Raw genomic sequence first — 16,059 nt, forward strand, 5'->3', positions numbered from 1 at the left:
CAAAGTAATTAATTTGTACTAAGCCAGAAAATGAAAGTGACCTGACAACTGCTTCCTGATTAAGGTGCAGAATACTAAACAAAATCAACAAGTGCTGAAGAACACATGTAGCTGTTAATAATTCATCCTCAAATGACTCAATTCATCCTCAGAATAGCCCTATATTGTAGTTAATTTGTATGGGAGAATATTGGTACTATCCGAGTAATTGCAATGAGAAAAAAAATTTACCATAAGGCCCACACATAACATTTTTCCCCACAATGCTTCATGAGTGATAACCAAAAATAAGCTGAACTGTGACCTGGCTGCGTGATCACTTCCCAGTAAGTAGAATTTTTCTGTATGGTCTATGTGGTATTTTATAACAATTTTTTCAACTACATCTGCTCTTTTTATTTTTAAACACTTTTAGCATTCATTACCTTATTGCTACAAAATTTGAAATTCAATGTTAATAATAATATGTTAGATAAATTGTTTAAAACGTGGGATTGTAATTCCCTTACTCGTTAGATGTGTCCTTTACGTTGCAGTTATTTCAACTGAGATCAGTAAAACTATCACAAAATCAAATTCCCATCCAGTGTGGATAACGGTATCAGAATTTGGGCATCAAAGTATACCCTGCAGGAATTAAGCAGTTTGACACAGACTTTTCCTTATTTTGAGGTCTGGTGTGGCAGCTGTGTGGTGAGACTGGGTGACAGTGAGGCTGGGGATTTATGTCTCTGCTAAATGTATTTGAGCAGGGAATGAGTTGTTTAACCCAGGAATAAAAGGTACAACGAATAGTGTGTAACCTACAAACCAGGCTGGAGGCAAAGTAGTTATAAAAATTCTTTCTTCTGGAAAGGAACCTCAATGGCTTAATAATTTTATTAGTTCTGTCAAGGTTTGCAATTTCTCTTTGTTTAGCTGTACCTTGGCTGCTAGGTTGTGAATGTCATTCCGGTAGTCTGCAGAGTTGCAGGTTATAAAAAACAGTTTCTGAAGGAGGTCATATATATTATGATCCCATTTGGCATGTTTGTGTGAGGGGATGAAGTCACCAATGTGATAGGTCTTTTCCATTTTTGCAGCTTGCCTACGCAGCAGCATACACACCTCAGAGGCTGCAGAACTTCTTTCTCACTCCTCAGAATCGGGCCAAGGGAACCAAAGCCTGGGGTTTACTGCTGACAACAGCATTTAGCACATCCGTAGAGTTTACACTCGTATTTTTCTTGCTCTTGTCCTCTTGCCATCATTTCTCAGCACAGAGCAGCACCTACAGCTGCGCAGAGATGTAGAGCAGGGCAGCTGAGAGGCATCCTGTGTTTTAGGATAGCACACCAAACACTAAAGAACTGCAGACTGTAGTTAATGCCAGGCTTGGCAGCTACAACATGCCTTCTTGAAGGCATCGACATAATTCTCCTCCCTGTTATTCCCCTGCCGGTGATGCCTTTGTGTGTGGTGGCACTCTTGCTTGCTTCTCAGACTGCTTGTAGTGCACTTCCCACACCTGGTGTAGTACACTTCTGCACTAACAGCTCCTGTCTTGTGTTGGTTTGCCTTTCTGAAAACAGCAAGGCAGTTTTTCTTTTGTGCTGTTTCTAACTGTACTGTTTTGTGGCAGCAACTACACATATCATTTATATACCAGTTAGCAATAATATTTCAGAAAAATGCTTTGTTGCTTGTTATATGAGAAATTATAGGGCTATACAGAGTCATGTAAAGTAATGATTGCAATTTTCCTAGGTGTTGTCACTAGAAATCAGAGACTCAGTAAATACTTTTTGTATACTTTTCTAGCAATAGGTATGACAAATAACACAGCAATTACAGGACATTACAATATGCATCCTGTGACAGTTTGTTGCACTTCAGAGCACTGCCAGGAGATACAGAAGTGTGTTGGCAGCAGCAGTAACAGAGAATGGGTGAATGTAGTATCTTGCACTTACGTAGTTCCTTTCATCAGTGACGATTTTGACAGATAGATAAACTGTCAGTGCAACAGTAATACACCTACTTCTACACAACACTCCGCCTAATGGTGAAACAGAGGGAAATTCTCACCGAGGCCCGCTGCTGTCTACCAGAGGGCCTTTCTGCAGAGCTGCGTCCCAGCCTGGGTTGTTGCAGGGCATTATTTCTCCCCAGGTGCAGGGCTTTGCATTTGTCCTTGCTGAATTTCACACCACTCCTGTCAGCCCACTCCTCCAGCCTTTCTAGGTCTGCCTGGAAGGCAGCCTGTCCTTGAGCAATTGTCTGGTCCCCCAATGTCACAACATCTGCAAACTTGACAAGATGGTGCTTACTCACCTCCTCCAGGTTATTGGTACAGACACATCCCAGGCTAGACCTCTGTGATACCTGTTACCAGCCTCCAGGTGAGCTACCCTCTGAGCCTGATTATCCATCCAGGAATTTATTCATCTGGTCTCCCACCCAGCCAGACCTAATGACCTGATTTGGATACAAGAATATTGTGGGAGACAGTATTGAAAGCCTTACTAAAGTTAAGATAAATTACATGCATTTTTCTGGTCTTGTCCACAAACCAAGTCATTTTACTGTAGAAGGCAACCACACTGGTCAGGCATGACTTAGCTTTGGTAAATCCATGTTGACTGTTCCCAGTCAGCTACTTCTCTTTCGTGTGCTCAGAAATGTGCTCTGAGAGGACTCAGTCCATGATGTTAGATGACCAGCCTTAATTCCATGAATCATATTTTTTGTATTTTTTTAAATATAGCTTGGATATTTCCTTTCTTTTCCTTTCCAGTGATCAGGGATCTCCTTCATTCTCCTTCATCTTTCAAAAATTAAAGCAAGTAGCCTTGCAAGGACAATGGCCAGCTCTCTCAGCACACTTTGATGCAGCCTGCCAGGTCCCATGGACTTCTATGGGTCTAGTGCTCTCAATCAATCCCTGCCTTTCTGGTTGGGATTTACCTGACCACCTACTGCTGGTTGTTCATTGCCTCCTCAAACCCTGTTGCTACTCACAGAGACCTGGGAGACCTTGTTGGGGAGGAGTGAGGCAAAAAAGGCACTGAGCACCTCAGCCTTAGCTGTGTCTGCTGTCCCTGTCAACAGGTCCACACTTCCCTTGTTCAGCCTTTTAGTTTTGCAAAAGCTGTTCTTGTTATCCTCAAGGTCCCTCAAGAGCACCCACTCTAGCTGAGTGTTGGCTTTCCTAAGGAAAGTTTGCCAGGAAATGTTTCTAAATTCCTCCTTTGTAGCCTGTCCATACTGCCACCTTCTGTATATTTTTTCATGAGAAACCCACTTGGTGGCTATGTTTAATCTTCAGGTCTGGTCTTCAAAATTGTATCAATCCTTATTTCAGTTTCTTTATTAAGCTTAAGTATAACATTTTAGTTGTTTACTTTTGTAATTCCCCTGATTACCACTAGAGACTTTTAAAAATATTTACTGTTTCCCTTTCGTACACTGGTTATAATGAGGTTTCATATTTCTGCTAACAGCTCAGACATATCACATTTAATCTTTCAGAACTCATAGCTGTTTATCTGGACTTGATAATTTTTTATTTTTTTTTTACTTTTCAATTACAAATTAGCTGCAGTATTTATTCTCCTGATACTTTAGTCTGCTAGAGTCTCACGTTTTTCTTCTCAGAAAGTGCATGTCTCCGTTAGTCCTCTCATAGAAGACCGATATACTTGGTTTCAGGAAAAGCTTCATCTAGCAGCTCACCTTTGATGATCCCATATGTTTACTGATTCTTTGCAGGTGCCTTGCTGCTTATGTTATTAAAGATGAATGCCATCTTGTTGGAGAAAGAGGAGAGGATTGTGGGGGTTTTAATACCATTAGTTATTTACTCTTCAAAATTAAATTTATCCCTTCCTTATATTTGCTATATATTATCTGCTTAGAATTTAGCTCTTGGTCAATGTTTTTCTAAGCCCATATGTCTAAATTTCAAAGGATTTCTTTTTGACTCAACTAGCCTCTAAACCCTTGCCATTGAGCTCTATTGATTTCTTCTTTTCCTGCTGTCTGTTGTCTTCAGAGGCATACATATCCTTTGAGAGCCGATGTTTTCTTCAATGCCATCACTGGAACACCTAACAATTCCTTTTTTTCCTCCCCGTAGGGCTACTTGCCTCTGCATTTACATGTTCTAGAAACACAACTTGGAATTTGATGAGTTTTCTACATTTGTGTTTTCATTTTCTGCAATGAGCTTTTACCATTTGCTATTGCCTACCTTAAGACAGCACTTAGACCCTTGATTTGTCCTTAGATGTCATCCGCTAGTTTTGTGCAATTTGTTCGAAGTTAATTTGTGCCAGGAAAGCTGTAATGGGTTTTAGGCACTAGACATATTGCAGTAGTTATTTTGAAACTTTAATGAATGCCATTAAAGAAACAAAGGTACGGGAGAGCAATTCTATAGGACAGGAAAATAAAGGCCAAGAGGTAAGCAGACTTTAAAGGGTTCTAATATACCTTTTTAAGTCCAAAGCAGGGTTGACAAAGCCATATTTGGGATGCTTAGGAATTCCTAAACTGGTTAATTTTTCTTGATTATAGGGAACGGATAAGACTATAATATGTAAAGTAGAGCAAATTTATTGGACTAAATGAGCTGGACTGTGGTGAAAAGATAGTTCATGAAACCACAACAGAAATCTTCCCGTTGCTGAAAATAATGTAGGCTGTGACCTGCTTTGTGTGATGGGTGCACAGTTCAGCACAGGAATACCACTAAAAAGCTGCTCTTCTCCATGTAACACACAGAAGTGCTCAGCCCAGGTGCTCTGGGCTAGATTTGGTGAGTTCTGCTGCTGACACCCCTGCTCGCCAGTGGTGGGGTGTGCAGTGGCACCATCCTGGCGAGGCAGTTACTTCCGTTGAACTTGCTGCTTGTGGCTGGAGAGACTGCAGTGCTCCCATCTCTCCTTTGCCTCTGCTCAAAGGAGCTCTCAGCATGTGACAGGATCTTCTTACTTCTTCCATCGTTCTCTTTTCATTCATTTTCATTTTTTCCATCCTTTCCTTTCACTTCATATTCCTCCTTGTGTCTTAAACCATAAAAACAGTTTTTCAGTCTCACTTTGTCTTTTAAGAAAAAAAAAAAACAACAAAATAAACTGGCTTGACAGCCGTCTTTTTTGTCTTTTAAGAAAAAAAAAAACAAACAACAAAATAAACTGGCTTGACAGCCGTCTTCCTATGTGTTGCCCTTTGCTTGCCTGCAGCTTCTTCCTCTTGAAAATGTGGCTTCAAGTCTTCTCCTGTGTCTCTTTTCTTCACCAACAATTAAGGTCTCTTCAAGATCTCTCAAGGCAGACAGATATTCCTTATGGCACCGTCTTGGACTCTGCAGTCTATGAACACGTCCGAGTGAAAGGGATGAATCCTTTTGAGCGGGACAGCATGTATTCCCAAATGTGGAGGATGATTAACAGAAGTAACGGCTCAGAGAACAACGTCATGGAGTCAACTGCAGGCATTCAGAAGGTACTGGTATGACTTACTTTTTGCTTCCCATCAGAGATGCTCTGCTGTAACACCACATTTACGTAGCTGTTGCTTTTAACAAGAAGGGATGCATTTGCACCCAGATAATGATCATGCCTGGTACCAATTTCTGCAAGCCCATTGCATCGGCATGGAGGATTGGGACTTCTGAGCTATGTAGCTTGTTTTCAACCACATTTTAAAATGTAAGTACCAAGAGTGTTTTCTCTGAATAGGATTTATAGGTACAAGAGATGAATGTATTTGTCAGGAGGCAAAATGGGAATAGGATCACTGGACTTATAACCCCAGAAGATGTGTCAACGTACTGTACAAAGCTTAAAGCACTTTGAATACAAGACACTGATTAACTTATTTTTGTATGCTCCTGACACTGGAAACCTTGGTTTTCAGTTGTACCTCTGCATCATATATGTTTTGAGAGAGGCAGGGAGAAAAAGATGATCTGGCTTTAAATAAGAGTCTCACAGACACCTTCTGTAGTGAGTTTAGCAGTGGGAAAACACTTTTAAGAGCAGGAGTCAATTTTTGTAGGTACATTTGTGAATGCAATAGTTCCATGATTTTGGTTGACAGCTACAGCTTGTATAAGAACAGTCGTACATGACAGGGTTCAGTATGAGAGTGAATATGGGTTAATGAGTGACTGTATACAAACTTTATCCCCTCCATTGTAATTTCATATTCAGAGTTCGAAATCAAATCTGAGAAATATCATATTTTATAGATTTTATTTTAAACTTCAAAATGTGAATATTAATTAGAGCAAATATCCATGAAATTGTGTGTTCACTTGTTTTAAGCTTGGTTTAGAGACTTCTAAAATTATGGACAAACTCTGCCTTTTGCCTCCACCAAAATCCGTTTGCCAGGAAAACCTGTAATTTCTGGTGTTTTCACACTGGATGTAAACACCTAAGAGAAAGAGTATGTTAAAAAGAATGATGAAATCACTGGTGATCTTCTGATAATACAAGAACCACAAAATAACAAAGATTCATTGGAGTTTTAAAAATCACTAATCTACCCTCTGTATAACTGAGATCATATTTTCTCCTCTGAAGGACTAAACAGCATGAAAGAAGAGGCAAGAGAGGCCCTGGGGAACTGCACTTTTGAAACCCCTTTAGAAAAAGTCATAAGCTGAAAAAGCAAAAAAAAAAAAAAATAGACAGTCTGAAGATTTATTGGCTAGAGGAAATTGGTTCTTTTGAGAAAACATATTTTAGCTCAGTTTGTAAGGGGCTGATAAAGCTGGGTTTTACCTTTTGTATAAAAAAAACGCCCTACCCTCCTTCTGGTTTGCCTTCCCAAGGTATACTAAAGGTTTCAAAAGAATCAAAAACCAAAGCACGTCAAACACAGCTGTGTTGACTAATGGCTTTTAGCTGAAAAAAACCCACCAGTGTATCACGCTGGCAGGTAATTCCAGATTACAGTCTTTGATTTCTCATTCCTGGAAACATGGCAGTTGCTGTCTTAAAACCTACAAAACCAGAAATATCTGGGTTCTTTAATTTCCCATGCCTCTGCTTCGCAGGAACAAGCACTTGCAAATTATAGTGTTGAAAAAACAAGTTGCAGCATGTAAGCAAGCCAACCACCCTCCAGTTTTAAAATATTGAAGGGCTCAGGCCTGATTCTAATGAACATACACAGCAACCTACGTGTGTGCAGTTTCTCCCCCTCTTTCACCTTACAGGAAGAAACAACACAGCAAAAGATTATCTGCCAGTTGCTGTTCACACAGAAGCTTTGGGGAGATTGTATCTGGCCTGCTCAGGAAAAAAACTGGATGACGAATGTGATGTTAAAAGCTAGTCTTAGGCAAGGAAAATTAATATTTAAAAAGGTAGCTGGTAAGAGGCAGAGATTATAATCTCTGTAAAATACTTTTTAAAAAATGAAAATGTTTCTGAGGAAAGGATTCATGGATCCCCTCGGCCTATTTATGTACTTTTTAACGTTCTTCAGGGTCTTGAATGAATTTAACTGGCCACATCAGAGCTATTAACTCAAACAGATTATAACCCAGGACAAGCTAAACTGACAGGTCTCCCTGTGTGCTTCATTTTGTTTCTACCATTAATCAGCGCTAAAGCATGACTGAATAGCAGTTGGTCCAAGCTCTCCGAGGGCGCTACCTCGGCACACGTTCCTGGAGTGCCAAGCAAGGGCTGAGACTTAATGAGCGCTTCCAAATGGGTACGGAGAAAAGGATTTCCACTAGGCTGCCTAATGACCATGAACAGGCTTTTATAGGAGGGACCGTCATGGGAGAGAGGTGTGCGGGAAGGGTGTTATGGACACGGTGGACATGCTCTTCTTTCACAAGACTCCCTCCTGCGCCCTTTTCGAGGTTAAACAGGGTTTGCAAGTAGCCATCACAGAAAAGGTTTTGCCAAACATTTTTGTTATGTCTTAAAAGTCCTTTAGTTTTGTTTCTCTTTTATTCTGCAAATTGCAGTGGAGCTTGGCACTCTTTTTATTTTGAGGAAGGTAGCAGTTTAATACTAATGTATACATAAACAGAGGGAAGGGGAGGGGAATCAACCACTGATTTACTGAGCGCATCAGCCCACTTGCTCAGCAGGACTGCACACTTGCTGTACCAGTGACTTCACGGGGAATGGCACCTGTGTGAGCAAAAATACAATACAGCCAAATGACAATGATTGTGTAGTCTCATTTTGCATCAGGCAATCTACTGCTTTGACCTGCTTTTCCCGGCAGGAGGGCAGGGCAGGCAGGAGAAATAAGATGGGAAGATCACGCCGGTCTAAGTTTTCAGGTTTTGATATTTATTGGTTCTGTTCTCATAAATGAGGTGCATATGTATCACTGTGCATGCTTCTACTCCATCCATGGGGAACAGCTATATACACCATCAGGTCTGGTTAGAGAACAGCTGGGCAGATTTGCGCTGAAGAGAGAGCAGAGTTCTAAAACCTCAGACAGGAGACAGCCTGAAAAGTGCAGGTATTTTAGATATTTTCTGCCACTTACTGTCTCTCCCTTTCTCAAAAGGCAATAAAATTCAGTTGAAGATCTGAACTGAAAGTAGGGAAGCATTCAGTTGTTTGTCTTCCTGCTCTGTCAAATCAAAATGGGTGGGGAGGTAGCTGTATGCCTATATATGCTTGGATTATTCTGGAGAATATTCACTTTATTATTCTTTTTTTCTTTATTATTACTATGTTTCGTGTATCAAATTGATTTTCGTTTTTTGCATAGGTTATGAAATATGCATCTCATTTTGTGAAAGGAATCTCTATTTTCACGGAAGTTATTTATTCAGAGAGGATTTACAGAGGCCTAAGTCATGCCTGCTTAAACATTCATTGAGGACCTCAAGAAAAATCATTTAGGCTTAAACATATCACATTACATACATCTTTATGTCGTCTTATAAAGCACATTACCCTGCTAAATACTTTACAAGCACCACAGGCTTTCCTATCCTTGGAACTATTCCCATTTAAAATATAATGAAGCTCTTCCATTGTGCCCCTGTCTGCTCTTTCTTCCCTAGAGTATAATAGTGCCTAATGCCCTATCCTACCCACCTTGTTCCTCTGAACATGATACCATAGCCTACAGCATCTACATTTTTCTCAGCAGTACAAAGCGGAAAAATCCTTTCCCAGGCTGCATAGGCAGAATCTGAATACATTTGAAACCTCTGTCTATTTAACTCAATCTGCAAAATATTTAGCCAGTAGGAAACTTGTGAATGACTGTCAGGTCAAATAATGCTTCTGGACGGAGCATTAAAAGAAACTCCTCTTATGGTTTTGTAATATTTTCTCTTCAACTTGCACTCAGTATCAAAAGGAATTTGGTCTTGAGATTTTGATTTTCCTGTGATCCTACTTGCATTGCCAGTGGAAACATTCTAGCAACTGCTGAGCCCTTTTGTTTTCCCTGAACACTGCGGATGGCGCTTTTACCTTCCTGAGAATACTGCAATAGTAATAACATTGTTTAAGCTACCTGTGAACAGGCCATAACAAAGCTTTGCTAAGGTGATTTGTCTGGGGAAGAAAGGGGTAATCATGATTCACGATACTGTGCTAGAACAAATTGTTAATAACTGGATGTGGTTATTCTTAATTTGTTTTCAGCAGTAGCAACAGCATGAAGATTTCTATTGATGGGCCAAAAAACTCCTGAATTAACTAATTATCCTGATTTACTCCCAAATTTGCCATTGGAATTGCCTGGTGGCAGACACACTGATCACGCCACAAAAAGATCTCGTTAATATATGCAAGTCCATACATCTTTGTAATGAATGTTTCTGACCATGGAGTTGGCCAATAAAAAGATGGTGAAAACAAGAGATAACCAAGACAAACCTTGGATCTTGGATCTGTACTGTGATTTAGCAGTTTGACAGTGGCTAAGAAAGGGATAGGAAGCAAAAAGGGAAGAGCATATGAAAATGCTGGGGCTGTACTCCAGTCCCCCGTATATCTTAATTCACTACAAGGGGATCAGCTACCCTAAGCAGCTGTTGGTTAGCAAACTAATTATCAACGCAGACATTGGTTCCCTGGTTCCCCTCTGCCTCCAGAGGTGATGCTTCGTGGGCAGATGTGATGTTCTGTTGCTACTCTACAAATAAGAAGGTTTGGGAGTACCCTTAAGACCTCGACATGTTCAGCCCCGCAGCTGAAGGTGCAATTTATCTACTTTACAATTATCCTCTCCTGCACAGTCCACGACTTGGAGCTGACAGATGCCTGGGGGTACCAAATACACCTGCTGTCCTCACTTTGTATTATCATGGGTGTTCTGGCTCCATCTCATTTGTTGTATAGCGTCCTTTTCCTGGAAAGCAAGTCTCAACATAAAACCTGAGCCAGATTTACCAGTGACATGCTGTTAATAATGGCAGGAGAAATGCCTGATCCACTGACACTAGCATGTTTAATGTCTCATAGCTTGTCAACATGTCAATTTGTGGGGGTGGGGGAGTGGGCTATATTTCATTGCAAAGCATATTTCTCATAGTCTTATCACAAATTGGCTTCAGTTTGCATGAGCCAAAAGAATAATCAGCCTGGAGAAATATCGCCCCCGCCCCCTAATCCTGTGTATCTTTGCTTCCATATCTGGGGCTTAAACAAACTTGCAGCAGTGCAAAAATTTAGAATCCTGACCAGAAAGCACTACAAACACAGTGTGGTGTTACTTTCAGGCATTATCAAAAGGCTAATAATTGTCTGGATTAGCTTAGGGGGTCAATGTGTTTGGGATGTACAATAACTGATCTGTGACAGTTAACGGAGCATGAAGAAGATTTTGTGCATAGCTTTAGAAAGGAAATTTAAAACTGTTTTCCTGCTGCCTCATTTTCTCGGAATTCAAGGTAGGCTCAACAAAAGGCTTGCTCTCCCTCACGAACGCTCCTAAGCATATACCAAAGTTTGCTCTAACTTTGACTTTCTAGAAAGTTTTCACAGGTTTTATCTTGAGTAGAACATCTGTAAAAAAGTATTTTCTGCAGAGTTTGGCTTTATTCAAATAAAAATGCAAGTCAAAATCTGAGTCAACCTACATACCAAGAAATGGATCTACACGGACATGTGTTCATTCAACAGCTAAGCAGGCCGACTACTGCTGTATTCCTTTTGTCTCCAAAGTTTCCTGAAAATTTTATCTGAGTTCATCTTCTCCTCTTTCATCTTAGGTGCTCCCAAATGTACCTTCCCCCTTTTGCTCCCACTGAAATGCCATCCAAGTTGCTCATGACTTCTGTTCAAAGGTCAGCCTGCACATGCCTGCCAGTCAGTTTAACAGCCTCAGATGTCACTGACTGATGTCCTGCTGCGGTGCCGTGATATTCTACCTTCCATGATTTTCTTTGCTTTCTCTCTCTCTTATCTCTGTTATTTCAGAGAATTTTCCAGATCTTTTCTCCAATTTTGGTGGGCCATCCTACATCCAAGACCATAGTCTTTTCTATCTGTAGCTCATCCCTGAGTATTCTCAAATGCAAACAGGTTCTTTTTAGTAGGGCCAGCTGTGACAGGACAAGGGGTAATGGTTTTAAACTAAACCAGGGTAGGTTTAGACTGGATATAAGGAAGAAATTCTTTACAATGAGGGTGGTGAAACACTGGAACAGGTTGCCCAGAGAGGTAGTGGAGGCCCCATCCCTGGAAGCATTCAAGGCCAGGTTGGACGGGGCTCTGAGCAGCCTGATCTAGTTAGCGGTGTCCCTGCTCCCTGCAGGGGGGTTGGACTAGATGACCTCTAGGGGTCCCTTCCAACCCAAAACTATGATTCTATGATTCAGCTAGTGGCTCCGGGGAGACAACTTGCAATTCTGCTTCTCTTACACTGAACTGAGCTCCTTTTATCTGAAATTAAATTTGTGTGATTTCCTCTACTGTCTTTTCATGAATGTCTGACCACTAACTTAGTTCAGCCTAAAACCTACAGTAGCTGACCTCTTTATCTTCATTTTCTTTCCTGTGGCTTTCTGTTGCTTAAGCTTGTGTGTCTATTTAAGTTTTGCCAATTTACCTTCCATAACACACCTGTGATTTACCCATACAACCTCCAGTCCATCACTTCAGTACTTTTCAGTGTTATTTTCTCTGGCCTTTACAAAGCACTCCTTCCCCCTTTGGTTCTATTGAAAATGCTCCTGGGGGGAAAAAAAAAAAAAAAAAAAAAAGAAAAAAACCCACATTGTCTTTCATTTTCAAGGCCCTTCATGGTTGATTTTGACTCTCTCTGTAGCTTTCTCATTTCTGAATTGGAAATCATTCGTGTGAGCTTCCAGTGCAACTCCTTTTTCAAGCAAGTATCTTTATGCTTTCTCCAAGGACCCTTCTGTAAGGTATGAAGTTTCCCCTCAAGACAGTAGTCTTGTCTTTTCTTCAAATTCCTTAACACTCTCCTTTGTTATTACACTAACAAAAATCTTGACAACTAGGTCTCTGGTGTACTACGATCGCTACCCATCAACGGAGCAGCACTGTTTTGTTGTTGCTTTATGCTCTTTCACTTCATTTGGCTTATTTTATAACTGTCAAATAAGAGAGGAGGGAGGAACTCTCACACTATAGTCATCTAAATACCACCATAGATGTGATGTGGGTGAAGCCAAAGAACACCTCAGAATGAACAGAGTTAAAGAACACAACCATTATCAGAGGGAGAGTATTTCTCAGAAAACAACCTCTCTGTCTCTGACCTTTCAGCCTTCATCCTCAAAGGAGAGCTACAGACTAACTTCAAAAGATGAGCATGGGAGCTGAAGTTCATAACAGTCTGATACAATATAAAAAGATAGCAGAAAAAAAAATTATTGATCAATTGGTCCTTATTATCTCTCATTTTCCCCATCTTTCAATGGTGGCAGCTACATATTTCTCTTGAATTGTCTCACTGATTAACAAAATTGCATTCATCTTGGAGAGTTTTCTAATCTTGAAGTTTTCTGCTTGTTTTCAGAGAAGGTTTGTTTGCCTGAAAGCTTGGTTATTTGGGGGTCTGCCCACAGATATATCCTTTCTTCTGTTTAAAGGTAATTCTCTCTTAAAACCTTGCTTCACTTAGACCCTTAAACTGTCATGGCTACAACTATACTCTTGTCATGTGTAACTTCAGGTGCCTAATTTAGGTCCCCAAGTTTCTTTCCTAGCTATTGTAGACAGACAATTCCCTTCTCTAGAGAGTGGTTGGGAGTGCCTAAGCTGGGAGCCTATTTTTCTTGTTGGGTTATTTTGTACAGTACCTATCAAAATAAGATCATATTCCGTGACTAGAAATGGCAGTAAAAATAAGAAATAGCAAAATATACCCTGAGGAACTAATTTTGCTTGAATCCTGTAGAATTGCATTCTGCAGAGAGCTGAGTCCAGAGTTTTCAGCTGGAGAAAGGATGGCTGACAGCCCTCTGAGGAGTGAGCATGGGGTGGGGGGGCATCCCCACCTTTCATCCTGGTGGCCAAACATAAAGCTAAGTACTTCATGCCTTAGCCTGTTTTGATCCCCGTAGTCATCTTTTTGAATGGAAAAACAATCCAGAGGGGAAAACTGATTCTGTTGTCAGTGAAGATTTCACTTGGAGTTTCTGCTGTGTAGAAGTGGGCTAATTAGGATGGCGTCATGAGAGAAACACCTGGAGTGCATCCCCATCCTGAGAGTAGGAGACCAGCTCTGCAGAAGTGTGCGGGTACCTGCCACTATAAGGTACATAGTGCATCGCCAGGCATTTGGTCTGAAAAATTTCTCATGCACATGCAAAAAGCAGAATTAATTTTGTGTTAAATAGCCCTCGGTCTCTATCTATAGAGATGGCAAATAGGAGGGTTTGGGTTTTTTTTATTTCCTGAGAACTTTGGCTATTTCTGATAGGTGGGGAGGGTAGAACCACAACACCACGCACTGACGGTGAGCGTAGCTAGACCACAGCATGCAGAGTGACTGCTTGCGGCTACCTGTATGAGGAGTTTGTAGCCAGTGATGCTTAATTTATCCTCCTTATATCTCCTTGTGCCTTTTTCTGGTAGTGTGCATCTCTGGGAAGTGCTGCCAGGGTACTACGTATCCCCATTTGTTTCCTTGGCCATATCATATCTGAATACCATAATCCTGAGCATTATATATGAGAGACTTTGTATTTCTGAATAACTAAGCAGCATGAGTGCTGCTTTCATTTGCCCTGGTGAGTGACTAATTGTAGAAATTCCAAGCTCCCTCCTGAAGCTGGGATTTTTAGGGGATGGGAAATTTTGGAAGGCAGTAAGAAGTAAGAAAACTGACAATTAGGAAATAATTTAAGAAATTGAGTGTAAAAGCTGAGCATGAGTATGTCAGGAGGAAAGGAAAATTTTTTGCTACCATTATTTGCTGCTGAAGTTTCCTCAGCTGGCCACACTCAGTATTAGGGAGGCACCTGTTAGAAAGGGTGGCATAAACAGAAAAGGATGCTGAGCCCGGCCCTGCAAATGAGTAGCTTAATTTGTGCACATTTGGGTCTAACAGAGCAATGGGTTTGTCCTATTCCATAAAGAAAGGTTTCTGACTGTTTGCTATGTGATGAGTGCGTTTATTATGCATTAGCACAGGAGAAGTCTGAAAGAGAAACAGCTCTCACGGGTGCTGTTACAAACCATCTCATTAGTAAAATACAGGCTTCAGTAAAGAGTGCAAAACAGGAGATGTCTTTACAGATATTTTTGCAGCAAAACAGAAGTTCTGCTGCATGCTACTCTCAATTAAAACCAAAACAAGATCATGTTCTCCCTTCTGTTTATCAGCTGCAGCGGCCAGGAAGGGTTTGGGAGAGGAAGACTTTAGAGCAGAAAGGTATTGAGGGGGCAGTTTTGTAGGGTGTCAGTTGTCATTTGGGCACTGCTGCTAGAGTGGCGTTGGTCCTTATGTGGCATCTTACAGTGAAAGCATGGTGGGTATATATAATGTAAAAGCAATACAGGGAAACTTCTGCTGGGTAAACTTCTTCTACTTTTTCCAAGCCATAAATCCACTTCTGCAGTTACTAGAATTGTATGTACTACCTTCCTACGGTCTTCCATCTATGGCGTTGTCCTGCCAAAAAAGAGCATGACCAACAGCTTTAAATGACCAAAACCTGCAGAGGGATGAGCAAGCAGTGCTGGGATGCTAGCAGAGCGGTGACCCTCCACTTGCGTATCAGCAGCTCGTGGAAGGATATACCCTTCTTTGGCTTTTTGAGCAGCACGTATGTTATCTCAGGTTTTATTACTGCGGGGTGATTTTGAGCTCAGCACTCACTGCTCTGCTCCATTGGCACCTGGTGTCTTCAGAAGCAGTCATTTATTTTGATATAGCAAAAACTGGAACAAATATGACATAACAAGTCCTGTAATCTTTTAGTCCTCTGAGATTGCTCTTTATTAAACAAGAGAGACTCCTGACAGAAGTTACAAACTGCTGTGAATATGCTTTCCTAGTCTGGCCGCATCAGATGTGGGCCATTTCTGTGCACCCTGTGGGGAAGCAAAGCCTAGGGTGAGTAAAAAGTTCTCCTTGAAGGATTTTTTGTTACTTCTTCAGGTCTCTTCTTGTCACTATTTTCCTACAGGAGGGTGACGAAAAGATGTGAATTTGTACAGTTTACCAACCACACATTTTCTTTTGTGCCGAGATCTAGTTCCGTATCTCTTTTTCAAAACCATGCGTGGAAAAGGTCTGTCAAAAATTACTGCTTGAGGGAGAAATAGAAATTTGGATTATGTCTCCTCCTTTGTTAGTTCCTCCCATACTTCGCCTGCTTTTTTTTAACTCACTCATGCAAAGGTAGTAGCAAAACCACAGCTCCCTTGATGAGCCTTCTCTGTGACTCACCCTGTGCCTTTCCACGGCACATGTGTCCGTGCTCCGATTCCTCATTTTGGATTGTCGTTATCCTGAGAAAGAAAAACTCTATAAAGAGGTCCCTTCCAACCCTTGCGATTCTGTGATTCTGTGCCTGACAGAGAAGAGTAGTTTGGCATTTGGAGGCGTCTCATTTGGCTACAGGGGACACAAAAGGTGTTAGGCATCTGT

General features: G+C 41.0%; 1 protein-coding gene across 1 annotated transcript in view; it reads left to right on the forward strand.

Moving 5' to 3' along the window:
- Window positions 1-16,059, forward strand: part of GRID2 (glutamate ionotropic receptor delta type subunit 2) — a 746,969-nt gene that overhangs the window by 643,358 nt on the left and 87,552 nt on the right. The window contains 1 exon segment of the mRNA XM_009634848.1: window positions 5,292-5,487. Coding sequence (XP_009633143.1) covers window positions 5,292-5,487 — 196 coding nt within the window.

This window comes from Egretta garzetta, unplaced genomic scaffold (assembly GCF_000687185.1).
Source record: "Egretta garzetta isolate BGI_Z169 unplaced genomic scaffold, ASM68718v1 scaffold32, whole genome shotgun sequence".
In the NCBI taxonomy this organism is placed as follows: Eukaryota; Metazoa; Chordata; class Aves; order Pelecaniformes; family Ardeidae; genus Egretta; species Egretta garzetta.